Source organism: Sinocyclocheilus grahami, unplaced genomic scaffold (genome assembly GCF_001515645.1).
Source record: "Sinocyclocheilus grahami isolate Dianchi unplaced genomic scaffold, SAMN03320097.WGS_v1.1 scaffold1746.1, whole genome shotgun sequence".
In the NCBI taxonomy this organism is placed as follows: domain Eukaryota; kingdom Metazoa; phylum Chordata; class Actinopteri; order Cypriniformes; family Cyprinidae; genus Sinocyclocheilus; species Sinocyclocheilus grahami.
Window position 1 is genome coordinate 102,758 of NW_015506925.1, and position 13,629 is coordinate 116,386.

General features: G+C 38.0%; 1 protein-coding gene across 1 annotated transcript in view; it reads left to right on the forward strand.

The window, feature by feature from the left end:
* The window catches only part of LOC107572399 (calcium/calmodulin-dependent protein kinase type 1-like), a 62,469-nt gene extending 50,713 nt beyond the window's left edge, over positions 1 to 11,756 (forward strand). The window contains exons 5-12 of the mRNA XM_016258837.1: positions 4,735 to 4,873; positions 6,032 to 6,158; positions 7,278 to 7,353; positions 7,505 to 7,617; positions 7,914 to 7,992; positions 8,785 to 8,872; positions 8,992 to 9,133; positions 9,764 to 11,756. Coding sequence (XP_016114323.1) covers positions 4,735 to 4,873; positions 6,032 to 6,158; positions 7,278 to 7,353; positions 7,505 to 7,617; positions 7,914 to 7,992; positions 8,785 to 8,872; positions 8,992 to 9,133; positions 9,764 to 9,861 — 862 coding nt within the window. The 3' untranslated portion in view covers positions 9,862 to 11,756. The remainder of the gene's footprint in view (positions 1 to 4,734; positions 4,874 to 6,031; positions 6,159 to 7,277; positions 7,354 to 7,504; positions 7,618 to 7,913; positions 7,993 to 8,784; positions 8,873 to 8,991; positions 9,134 to 9,763) is intronic.
* The last annotated feature ends 1,873 nt before the right edge of the window (positions 11,757 to 13,629 follow it).

A 13,629-nucleotide genomic window follows, 5' to 3' on the forward strand; every position in this document is an offset into this window, starting at 1 on the left:
GTCGTGAAAGTGTGGGGTGAGAGTGCAAAGCCAAAAGAAGAACCGGTATTGGTAGGCTTTTGCCCCCAAAAGCAAACCTCAGGAACTTCCTATGATAAGGAAGGATGCCCTTCATCCTTCCTCGGAATGGTGAAGTACCGGCTGTAGGACCCGGACTCTGCTGCGCGAGGAGGTACCATCTCGATGGCCTCCATCCTCAGAGAGTGTCTACTTCTGTTCCATTACCAGAGGTGGGAAAGGCCCCATTGAATTGAGGCGGAGGAGAACTGAACTGGATTCTGTGGCCTCTCACTACAGTGTGCAGGACCCACTGAGACACGTTTGGCAGTAGTTTTCACACTGCCAAATAGTCTACTAAGGGAATCAGTCTCTTGAGACTGACCTCTGGTGTAACCAGAGCGGCTAGTTTGGTGCCCTGAAGCGGCGGACCGGCAGGGGACGACCGACCTCCATGGAGGGCGCGAGCCTCTTAGCACCGCTACGTTTGCAGGCGGTAACTGAGCGAGTGCTCGCCGGAGACTGCTGCACCCTGGAACACCGGCAGGGTTGGCAGACTGATCTCCTGAGGGCACTGAGGAGAGACGGGCACCATGTAATTTCGGTGTTTACGACGAAGACTATCCAGCGAGAATGACGGTCCGCAGAACTGCCTTCCGCTAGAAGCCTTCGGCCTGGGAGCGCCACTCTGACCCTAGACTCTGTGGAGTACGAGAAGTGAGGCTCCCAGAATGAGGGGCTGGAGCACGGTAGGTTGGGACTGCTCCCACCCAGCAGCCCCTGCTGACCGCCTCAACCTCCTCAGAGGAAGAGAGGTAAACTCATGCTCTCACTGGAGAAAATTTATTTATTTATTTTTTATCCCAAGTGCCCCTGTATAGCTAACTTCTCATAGTCAGATAAATACTTAATTTTATTCCTCACAATTAAATGCAGTCAAACAACCAGAGGAGTAAATACGGTCTGGTGAGTAAGAATCACATCAAAAACCGAATGATGTAATATAAGCGTTGCCTCGGCAGCGGTCGAGCCGCTCAGTCACACAAACAACGTCAATCTCCTCAGAGAAAGAGAACTGTTGCGCGGGCTTCCAAGCCTCGAGAACGAGCTCTAGATTTAGGAACACGGATGGAGATAGGACGAGCCGTCTCCAACCCGTCCACCAGATCATGTGTGATCTCAGTCTCCTCGGAGCGTGCCCGGCTAAAGCGGAGCGCTTGACAGCGGGAAAAGCACAATCCGCCCCCCGAGAGCCGACTGCGCGAGCTCCGCTTCCGATTAATGCGGCTCATTATAATATCAGGCATAATATGCTTGTGTAACTGATGCTTGTGCAACTGGCGAGCTCTTTGACGCCCTCCGTATCAAAAGACAGGTGGAGCGTCGCGCCATCTTCCCGGGGGGGAGTACCGCAGCGTAAAGTAACGCGGGCAGGGAGGAACACACAGACTGAACGCTGCCTGCCCTCGCCTTAGGTGTCTGGTTCTGTCTTGAGATTTTGTGACAGACAACACTAAATAAAACTCACAAACAGATATCAGACTGACACAGACACAGAGCGCTTGCTGAATGACAGAAAGCTGACACCGGTTTCACCGCACGTGCTTTTATGCTTCCTGGTCGCTACGTCACCCTGGCCGTGACGTCTCGCCCATCCATTGGACTGATTACACATGTGATTCAGAGCGTGGTCATGCTGGAGGTGTTCCCGTAGCGTTTCGACGCAGCTTGAGTTCCTGAAGGGGAACTTAAAATTGCATCATATGACCCCTTTAAAGGTGAAGTGTGTAATTTCAATGCACTATCCATCATTGAACAGCATTGCAAAAACAATGATTTTCAAACAATTTTTACCGAACTCTCCACCCAAATTTGCCATTGGTTGAATTAACAAATAGCTCTGCCCCAAACTCACTGTGTCTGGTTGTGGCGTGTTTACAATAATGTAATGTAATGCTGATTTAAATCTAGCGCTTCTTTTGTGTTTGTGTCGCAAGTTCAGTGACGATTCTCTCCGGCCAATCCGTGATCAGCAGAGTTTACACGTCACGTTTTGGTAACGGTACGGTACGCTTGGAACCCCAACCGAGGTGGTACTAAAAAAAGTACCAGGTACTGTACCCAGTGGAAAACCCCCCAAAAGTGAACCATACCGAGCCGTACCGTGCCGTACCATGCAGTGGAAAAGCACCAATCGTATGATGTGTTGTTGGCGAAATTAACTAGTTAGTCATTGACTAGTTAGTTTCCCCGAAACTACAGTAACTTTGTTGCACTTCTGTCGTTTGAACCATGTTGGCTCAACAAATAGTGAAGTGATAACTTTAAAATCGAATTAATGTCAGATTATTGCTGTATATACTGTAACATGGATAGCATTTGAAGATGACTTTGCTATATTGTTCTCCATTGTTTTGCTTAATTTTTAGATGTTTGATTCAATCAATGGTTCCCTCTTACATCACTTGGGTCTAGAGCACATATGCGCATTATTTAAAAACCGGTCTTTCATTCTTTTTACAAACGAAAAGATGCAAAATTAAACTTGTTTATACATATGGAATGATATATAGCGTTTATTCCATCCACACAAATTTGCAAATTTTTGTTGGAACTATGGTTTTGAAAACACAGAATCATTGAAATTTGTTGGTAATGACACAACTTGAGGTCATAATTTCCTAATAATGCTTTTGGGAAACATAAACCTGGACTGGACACTCAAACAGAGAAATGTTTTGAAAACACATCAGAGACAATTGGTATCCGACAGTTGATTTACTTACAGTTGCTACTGCATGTTAATAAAAAAAAGTGCTTTAACATTGAGAAAATTACACATTTCATCTCCAGACCAGACTATCCCCACAGGAGACACACAACACAATACTAGAAGCTATCATGTTTCTTTCTAACAGGCCCCATAGAGCTACAGAGGAGCAGGTAATGCATGACTGTGTGTGTCACCCCCCTTACACTCTTAAAAATAAAGGTGCTTCACGATGCCATAGAATAACCTTTTTGTTTATATGGTTGCATAAAGAACCTTTAACATCTGAAGAACCTTTCTGTTTCACAAAAGGTTCTTTGTGGCGAAAGAAGGTTCTTCAGATTATAAAAAGGTAAGAAAGAGGTGGTTCTTTAAAGAACCTTTGACTGAATGGTTCGTTGTGGAACCAAAAATGGTTCTTCTATGGCATTGCTTGAAGAACCTTTTGAAGCACCTTCATTTTTAAGAGTGTATGTGCCGGAAAGCTATTGTCTTTTCCACTGAGAAATCAAGGAAAAGGCTAAACAACCACACACACAGGCGCATAAGCCCACTGATCGGAGCTGGGAAAATATGCTCACACCTGTGTCTTCACACCTACCATCTGAAATGTCAGTAGAGAGAGCGTTAGTTATGTATATAGAGAAGAGAGACAGATTATATCATGGGTGACAAACGATGGAGAGAGAAACAGCAAAGGGTCGGTTTCCATAACAGCTGTGTTAACAGAGAGATCAAGGGTGACAGAATGACAGAAAGGGAAGCGAGAGAGATGTTCATTGTCGTATTTTCCGTGAGATGGCAGCTCTGCATGCAGACAGCAGGACTCCAAGCTTGCCAGGGCTTTCAACTCAGCGCAAGATTAACTCTGCATGCATGTACGTGTGTGTGTGTGTGTGTGTGTGTGTGTGTGTGTGTGTGTGTGTGTGTGTGTGTTAGCACCCACAGTCTTGATGCTTCAAATACCACAGACTGAAATCCCACCTTCAGCGTTCCCTTCATCCTACACACATGAACAGACAAAACACAGTCACTGCTGAATGAAGTTTCACTGTAACCACACTGTTTGTGTTGAGAAGTTAGGAGGAAGTGCACATAGACAGCATGTCTTGTCCATCCAACAAATGGGTGAATCTCACAGAGAAATGTACAGATCATATTTCATCCCACTACTTTTATTTATTTATTTTGCATTACGAAAATGATAATTGGAAGAGAAAATATAAAAAAATTTAAAAAATAAAATAAAAATAAAAAGTTTCTGCATGCAAAATACAATTATTATTATTGTAATGTGAAATATGACTTTAACATTTATTTTTCATGGTGGAAAAGCTCTTCCTTTAAATGTTTGTTTTAATTTTTTGTTAGACTTATCCAAGATCACCATTATAAAAAAAGCACCACTACAATAGTGACACCATTTTATAGAGATGGTATCGCATGGTATTGCTGCTTTGAAATATACCAGTAATTGTCATATTCATATACCATGGAACTTACATGGTATTCCAAAGTACTTCGAACAGCACCATAACATTACTTTGCTACATGTCTAAACTGCTTGATATTACCATGGTATTTTTTTTTTAGTGCATGAGAATAATTATTAATCTGTTAGTATAGATAGGGTAACCACTTCTAATGAATGAAATCAACTTCCTGCTACAGAACTTAAATGAGTCATCTTTGAAGTTTACTTAACTAAACTTGTGTGTGAAAGAGAGAGGGACTACCCAGTCTTTCAACATAAAAAAGAGTAAAACAGCTTCCTCTGTTGGTTTAGATGCAGTACAGCATCAGCATGTGGTTCTGCTGTGATCCTACTGTGCGCCAGTCTGTCTAGAGTAAAAAAAAATATAAAAAAATACCCCCCCAAGAGTGAGTGAGCATGTGCGTTGGTGTGTGTGTGAAAGAAACAACCCAAAGACAGCTTTGCAAGCATCTCTCTGTTTTTCCATTGGCAGAGTGGCCGGTGGCGAACTCTTCGACAGGATTGTGGAAAAAGGATTTTACACCGAAAAGGATGCCAGTAAGCTCATCCAGCAGATCCTGGACGCTGTGAAGTACCTGCACGACATGGGCATCGTGCACAGAGACCTGAAGGTGAGACGGCAGTCGGTCTGGCGCAAAACAGGTCTGATGAAGCAGATTACAGGAGTTATTTTCAACCAAAGAGTGTCAGAAATCTATTATGAAAGTTTTAAATATTTCCTTCCCATCCATAGAGCTTAATCATTTCATTCAGGAGTCCTTGATGGTTCTCTTGATATCAATATTTGGGCCTTTGCCTCCAGAGACAAGGAAAGTAGTTTGAGGTAAATGGATCAATCAGTGGCCCCAGTCCCATTTTAAACTTTAGAATAGAGAAGTTGTATGGTACTTTATGTTAATAATTGTCATTTGGGTCAGTGCCATGATCTACACTCTTAAAAATAAAGGTGCTTCAAAAGGTTCTTCACAGCGATGCCATAGAAGAACCATTTTAGGTTCCACAAAGAACCATTCAGTCAAAGGTTCTTTAAAGAACCATCTCTTTCTTACCTTTTTGTAATCTGAAGAACCTTCTTTCACCACAAAGAAGCTTTTGTCAAACAGAAAGGTTCTTCAGATATTAAAGGTTCTTTATGGAACCATTTAGACAAAAAGGTTCTTCTATGGCATCGTGAAGCACCTTTATTTTTAGTGGTTGGCTTAATCAAATTGAGCCCTGTTTCTCATCTGGGAGATGTGAGTTTGAGACACCCACGCTGGCAAATAACTATCAAATAATCACCATGAAATTCTAAGTACACCTAGTAAAAATTTTTATTTGAAATAGAAATCTGTTGTAACATTATAAACCTGTTTACTGTCACTTTTGATCACTTTATCTCTGCTGAATAAAAGCATTGATTTCAATAATTGTAAAAAGTGTTGATCAGGCTAAATTCTTGCTACAGTCACTTATTGTCATACGTTGACATACTTTCCAGCTAGTTACTTTCCTTCATGGTTTCTGGGGTTACAGTCTTTATGCAAAGTTTGCTTGTTTATAACAGTGCAGTGAAGTTGTTCAGTGTAATTCTCGCTCTGATTAATTACATATCTCTGCTGACACATGAATACAGAGAGAATATCTGTGTATGTTTGGTCACCTAACCCAGTGTGACAGTAAAAGTCCATATTGCCTTTTCTGTGTGTGTGTGTGTGTGTGTATGTATATATATATATTCCACCCACAAAAGGTTCCATCACCTATTTTTGTCTCTGTTTCTAACACAGCCAGAGAACCTGCTGTACTACAGTATGGATGAAGACTCCAAAATCATGATCAGTGATTTTGGCCTGTCAAAGATTGAGGGTTCGGGTAGTGTGATGAGCACAGCATGTGGCACTCCTGGATATGTAGGTAAGACACACCTCCATATGCAAAAGTATGGTATATATCTGGATGAAACCTCAGCCTTTAGGATTTGATTTGAACTGAATTGAAGAGGGTAATACACATAAACCAACTAAGAATATCAATGAAGTGTTCTGTCTGGACATGTGGTTCAAATCTAGGTGTAAACTCAATCTAAAATCAGTCTTTTCTTATTTTATAACATTCTTCAGGTTAACCTATGTGCCCTCATCTCTTTTTCTTATCTCTTGGAAGTTTTCAGGTGTCATACTAGCCATAGCTTTAGAAATTGTTTATAACAGTGCAGTGAAGTTGTTCAGTGTGATTCTTGCTCTGATTAATTAGTTAATTAGCTCTGATTATCTTGCTCTGATTAATACTGGTTGAAACTGGTTCCATGGGCACCCAGTTCTAAAGAATATTGTGTATATGTGTCAGGGGGATTAGATGTGGGTTATTTATACAGAAAAAGAGAGAAAAACTGAAACTTGGTGTGAGTATCTATGCCAGTTATACATGGATGACTGAAAGCAGAAGAGCAAGCAGCAACATATACAAAAATGTATCTACAACCAGTATTCTCATCTTAACTACTCACAGTTTTTTTCACAACATTAACATTTACATAGTTGTAAAGAGAGGGATGACCCCTGAATAGGTTATTTATTTTTATCACACTATTGAGGCCTATGGAATTTGTTTCCATGAATTATATTATTTGATGATGATGATGATGATGGTCCTTTCTTGTGTTTGAGCTTAGTCTTTGGATTTCTGGCCCAAACTAAGGCTATCAATCGATAAATACATTTAATTAGTAATTAATTTATAATGAAACTTTATTGTTTTAAAATGTGTATTATATTAACAAATTCATTATATGGTATAACAATTAATTAATTGGCTTGAAAGGTGATTTTCTCATTTGCTCCAATGGTAGGAAAATCATTACTTACATATGGGAATTTACTGTACATATGGGTCATGTGGCATGATTAATCACACTACTTTTAATCACAACATTTTCAGGTTAAATTGTTGTTTATAAAGTTCTTGGTTACTTACTAGAAAGGGCTGAAGTGATCAATTAAATTGATGTTTGATCCCGTTTATTCTGATCTTCAGCTCCTGAGGTTCTGGCGCAGAAGCCGTACAGTAAAGCAGTGGACTGCTGGTCAATCGGGGTCATCGCTTACATTCTGTGAGTGTGACTATTACTGCTGCTTATACATATGTATGCTTACATTTTTCCCTTTCTCTTCTCTCTACTTCATTTAAATTCCCTAATGTACCTGAACTGATTTCATTCCCAAGAATTCAACAGGGCTCACCATTTGTTTATCTCTTCTCAGTTTGTGTGGCTATCCACCATTTTACGATGAAAATGATGCCAAGCTCTTTGAGCAGATCCTGAAGGCAGAGTATGAGTTTGATTCACCGTACTGGGATGATATCTCTGACTCAGGTATAACAAATTGCCTGTAATATTTCCCTGAATTTTCATATGTTTAGTGAGGTTTATTGCTGAGTTTTCATTCTTTCTTTTACCAAACACTAATGGTTGTCAAATATATTTGAAGAGTCAATGAAAATATTACTTTTATGTCTGGCAAATCTCACAGGAGAATCTCTCAGGAAACTGAGACCAAGTTATTTTCTCTGTTTCTTTATACATTTCTCTGACTGTTCCATTGTTTCTCAATGAGATTATGGAAACAGTTCTGTCATGTTCTGAACTTTCACACTGTGGTCTTTTCTCAGCCAAAGATTTTATTGTGCATTTAATGGAAAAAGAACCCAGCCAGCGTTACACGTGCGAACAGGCTCTTCAGCACCCATGGTATGAGTTCAGATGCCACACTGAGACTAATCGTCAATGATACTGTAAATCTCACTTATAGCACTTTAATACTTTGAGTTTTTAAGTCTGTCATACAGTAATCTAAACAATTACAGCACACATACAGATATTTATTTGCCATAACCATTACAGTTACCATATGTTGTGCTTTTACCATAATGTAATTTCAAACCCATATAACTTTCTTTTATGTAACACACAAAAAAGAAGAGATTGCTATTTTCCATACGGTGAAAGTAAATAATGAGATGGATGCTGTAGAACTCGGAAAATGGCAAAAAAGCACCAAAAAGAAGTACCACATAAGATTCATATTCTGTATGAAAAAAGTATACACTGATAAACTGACGCAGCTCTCAAATCTCATTCACTGTCACATATATTCAAATACACATTAAAATATGTTGTGCTAGGCCTGTCATCAGTGATGCCAAATGTCATTGGTTTTCACATGTGTTGTAACCAATCATGTCATATGAAGTTTGATTGTGCAGAAGTGACATTGAGGGGAAGATTTCCAGTGAATGATATTTTGGTCAGTTCATAGTTATCATAAATGTTCATATGACTTCAAATGTAAGGAGAAAGTAAGTCATACTGCCTTGAAGCAACATGTGAGAATAGATGGTGATAGAACTTTGCGTTTTGGATGCAATGTGGCTTTAAAACAGCAGATTGTCTCCTCTAAAATATATTTTGCTTTTATACAACCAGATGAGACACTGGAAATGTATTAACAAAGGAAACTTGAATGTCTGTTTTGTACTTCAGGATCGCCGGAGACACAGCGTTGGATAAGAATATCCATGAATCTGTCAGTGCCCAAATTAAGAAGAACTTTGCCAAAAGCAAGTGGAAGGTAAATCCGTGAATATATGAGAGCAAAAGAACCTAATCTGAGAAATTAATGAAGTATTGTAGGTGAAAAGCATGGTTTCTGATTTTTAGTGGCTATCTTTCTCCTTTCTCGTTTCACAGCAAGCATTTAATGCCACAGCAGTAGTTCGTCACATGCGCAGGCTGCAGTTGGGAACCAGTCAGGAGGGCCAAATGCAGTCCACCTTGCCCAGCCCCTGCCACGGACACCTGCTGCTGCCCGAGGGAGAAGAGGAAGAGAGCTGTCAGTATCTAAACATGCCACATTTACATTTCCCACTGTGTTTTTGCATACCCTTTCATCCAGACAGACACTACCGTTAACTGCCAGTCATACTGAAGCAAACCAAATATTTACACTGTCATAAATCTGTCTCCACATACTGTATATTTACAGTATTAGACCAACTTTTAGTCAAGCCAGGTCATATTTCACCCCATAAAATAAAAAAATTATAATTTTTGCATATTATTAGCTCTATTTATTTATTTATCTGACATTTTCCTTTTGCATTTTTTTCGACATTGTTTTTAAGTAAGAATATTTTCCCCTACGGTTTCATTACTGTAATGTAAAAAAAAAAAAAATCGAATTACTAATGTGGAAAGCCTCATGGACATTAGAGGAATACAGTAGTGAAAATCATCCTTTTTCAATTAAATCAGCATAAGTTAAATGCAGGAGAACACATACTACCATAATGTGTAAATATTTTACAATTTAAATAATATTACTTTTTGTCAAAAAAAATTTGCTTAATTTGAACAAAAATCTAAATGGTTCTAAAATAGTCTACATTTTCTTTTTCCATTCATCCATCCACTCTCCAAGCTGCACATCTTCTAGGAAGACTAATCTCTCTTTCTTTCTTAGCCCTTCGGAGGGAAAATAGTGGCTGTTCTGAGGGTGTCAGTGATGGGAATGACATCCAGAACTGCACCTACCATGTCCATCCTACTAGTCAGGTCTGAGTGTCAATCGTCCTGCAGTAACCAATGACTGACTGTCCTGTTTTTCCACTGGAGTCCTGCCACACCCCCAGTCTGGCCAGGAATACTGAGTAGCTCCAGCATCCTGCCACTTGGAGGTGCTGCATTGTAAAGAACCCAGGTGGGAATGGGATCACTACTATTCCAATGGAAGAGTTCTGTTTAATGAGAGTTCAAAAAGAGACAAGAAGATTGCCACAGGCGCTTCATGGGTAATATATGCTTTTGTGGGAGCTGGATAGAGATTGGACAGTGCTTTAACACATTTTTTTAAAACAACACCGTCTACTTTCATTTTTCTTTTCCTGAACTAAAAGTCCTCATGCCTGTTTCTCTTTTAATTAAAAATACGACAGTGGCTGTTGGTATGTGACCTGGTTTAATATACATCAGCTTTAGATTTGGTGACATTTTATGAGATTGTGAATTTTGGCGTTAGGTTATGCAAAGATTGCCCAATTGCATTTCTTGAACGTTGAATATTGTCTCTTTTCAACTACAGTACAAACAGATTTCACATTCATGAGATTCTACACATTAGCTGTGTTGCCACATCGCATTAGTTCAAGTTGCTTTGTACTTCCATAAAAAGCGCTGATTAAGTGTAAGTTACATTTTAGTTTGTTTTTGACATTTTTTAACATTTAACATCTTTTTGTACACTAAGTCTACACAACAGATCATTCAGTCAGTATGTTTAAGAGCGTCTTTCTCGCTTCAAATGTTTTCTGTGGTGCCTTCATGGATTCAGTATCAATGTTTTACTTGTTTTATTTGTTTCAACATGTTTTGATCCTTTCATTTGGGAATGTTTGAAGCTGTACATGGTAAAACGTTGCTGTTTACCTTCAAATTCGCTTACATGGCATATAAGGCTATTCTAAGCTATGCACTGGTGGACGCTTTGTAAATGTCTAATGTTTAATGCTGCCATCCTATAAATATTGCAAAGCTTTTGTTTTTTGTAAACCCCTTTCTATTACAACATTAAAAGTACTCAGGGGAGGAATTGAAATCAGATAATTTTTATATATTAAATGGTCATTTTACAAGAAAAAAAACTATAGGATACTGAATACACATCACTACAAGGCTGTGGTCCAAATTATTTAAATATATTTGGCAATTTGGATTCTTTTGGAACCGGTATGAAAATAACCTCCATTAAACGACATCAATGTGTGACTTGACTCCAATTTTATTGTTTTGTTTGTTTCCATCCACTGCTATCGGAAAAAAAAAAAAAACTTAGATAGAAAATCGTTTTGAAACGTTTTGAAAAAGTTCACATAATAGGACTCTCCAGATGTTTGCGGAGAAAGTTTTCCACGAGTTTGTTGGAAGATGGTGGTTTTCCGTAATGCATTGCAAGACATCTAAGCCTTTTGTTTTGTTTTGTTTTTAGTGAATATGATTATTCTGAAAACAATATGTGTTTATGCTGTCAATATGTAGTGCTAAATTCTCAAACAATACCAAAAACTGATATTGTGATAAAATGATCTTGTGAAAGTACATACAAATATCATAGTGTCTTTGCCATTTATCCATAACATTTGGAATGCTTTCTGGAAGGTTCTCATAACAACATATGCAGAACCATTCTGGTGCTGACTGACTTTCAAAGGTCTACAGAGATCTGTTTACCAATACATAAGGAAATGTGAGGTTTTGTTCTATATCTGTATCTGCTTTCTGAATTTACTTTACATGTGTGGTGAAGATGGATGAAATTAAAGTTTAAAAAGTATAAAAGATTTATAGTAAAAGGGAATGTGTCATGTGATTTTGCCTGCAGTGTTGCTTGTGCAGACTTCCTGTATTGATCAAGATGCCAATTTGAGATGGTGGGTCAAAGAATAAATTCAGTTGAACTGGTCAGTTTTTTTCTGTGGTAGCCCTTTACATGCTGTGGCATTTTCAAAAAATAAATGTATGATTGCACAGTAATGCACAGGTGGCATTGTTCTCGAATGTGATCGTGGTTGCAACAGTGAAAACAATATATTGTTATGATATTGATATTGATACAGTTAGTATAATCAGAACCAAAGGATGGATAGATATATATATATATATATATATATATATATATATATATATATATATATATATATATAATGTACACACACACACAGACTCTCTTCAATCATGATAGATAATAAACTGGTCCCATCTCTGTAATGCTCAGAAAATATTGTCCATTTGAGCATCAAGACAGTTGTACGCATAGCACAACGTGTTCCTCGTTCTCATGCTTGAAGGTTGCATGTGTAAGTATTGATGCATGTGTTGTTGTGTGTATTTAAGCATAGTGTGGCGATTTATGTGCATAAAAAGAATATTGTAAACACACATAAATACAACTACTCACAAATATATGCTATTGTTAAATGTAAAGTGCAAAACATAAAAGTTCACTATTTAACTTTAAGATCAGTGCAAACCTCAAAAATTTTAATAATTGGTTGTTACTTTTTTTTCTTGGCTGAATGGCAACTTGGAACCAACTATACAGACAGGGGCATGATTATCATATACCAACTATGTTCAGAGTGGAATACTAGCATGCTGTGTACTTCATACTGCACATTACATACAATGTACCGCCTCTAAAAAAAACACAAAAAAAAGATATGTGACTGGTATATTATTTTGCATTTCTAATTCAATTTCCTGTAAAAATGAATTAACTCAGATTTGAAAAATTTGTCAAAATTAGATTTAATTTTGTGTCCAAAAATATGGCTGCCAAGTACATCGCACCGTGTGATATAGTATAGGCAGTGTGCTCTGCTGTATACTGCAAGTTTTGGTAGGGGCTCATCTGAGTCTTCTATACATATTGCACTTAGTATACATACTGCACACTGTGCAAATAGTAAGAGCAGTATGATAGTTTGCCATTCCAAACATTTGGATTATCCCTGCTCTTTCAGACACAGGAATAAAGAGTTGATAGCTACCTCTCTGGCTTCTGAATAATTTCTGTAGAAGTCGTGGTTTACATTTGTTTACTTATTTTGGACAACATGTTTTTGACAGAATCTTGGAAAAGAACAAAGCATGAAAACGTACCAACTTTAAACAACTCAGGATTGCAACAATATTGGATTTACATTCTGTCTATATAAAAAAATTAATAAAATAAAATGCCCCATTTTCCCAACTCCTAAAATACATTTGCAAACCCAAACATTGGTATCATTGGCCTTAGTAATAGTTACTATATGTAAAATTAATTTCAAGGGTTTGACTCCTTAAAACTAATTTCTTGCCACTTGTAGTCAATTTGTCTTAAGACTGGAGTTAGATTTATTAATTTCTCTTTCTAAATGCATCTAACAGAACATTTTAAAACCAAAATGAGATTGGTTCAAACTTCCCTCTCTAATAAATGTGTTTACATTGTATTTCAGAGTTGTCTTTGATTTGATTTGAACAAAATATTAATGACAGTATTGTTGTATAAATATGTATAACCTTATACACTGTAAAATCTAATTAGTTGGGCTTACTTAAAAAAAGCATGCAAACCGATTGCCTTGAAAAAACTAAGTAAAGTGAAATAGCAATAGTATGTTGTACTGACAGATGCTTAGTATAGTTTACTTACACGAGAGTTCTAGTAACTAAAAAAGAACTGTAGGGGGTACTTGATCCTTTCATTTAGGTTTACTCATGACTTAGTATAGCTACTCACTGACTCCCAGAGTGCATTGCGGTATGAATAAATTATACAGTTGCTTT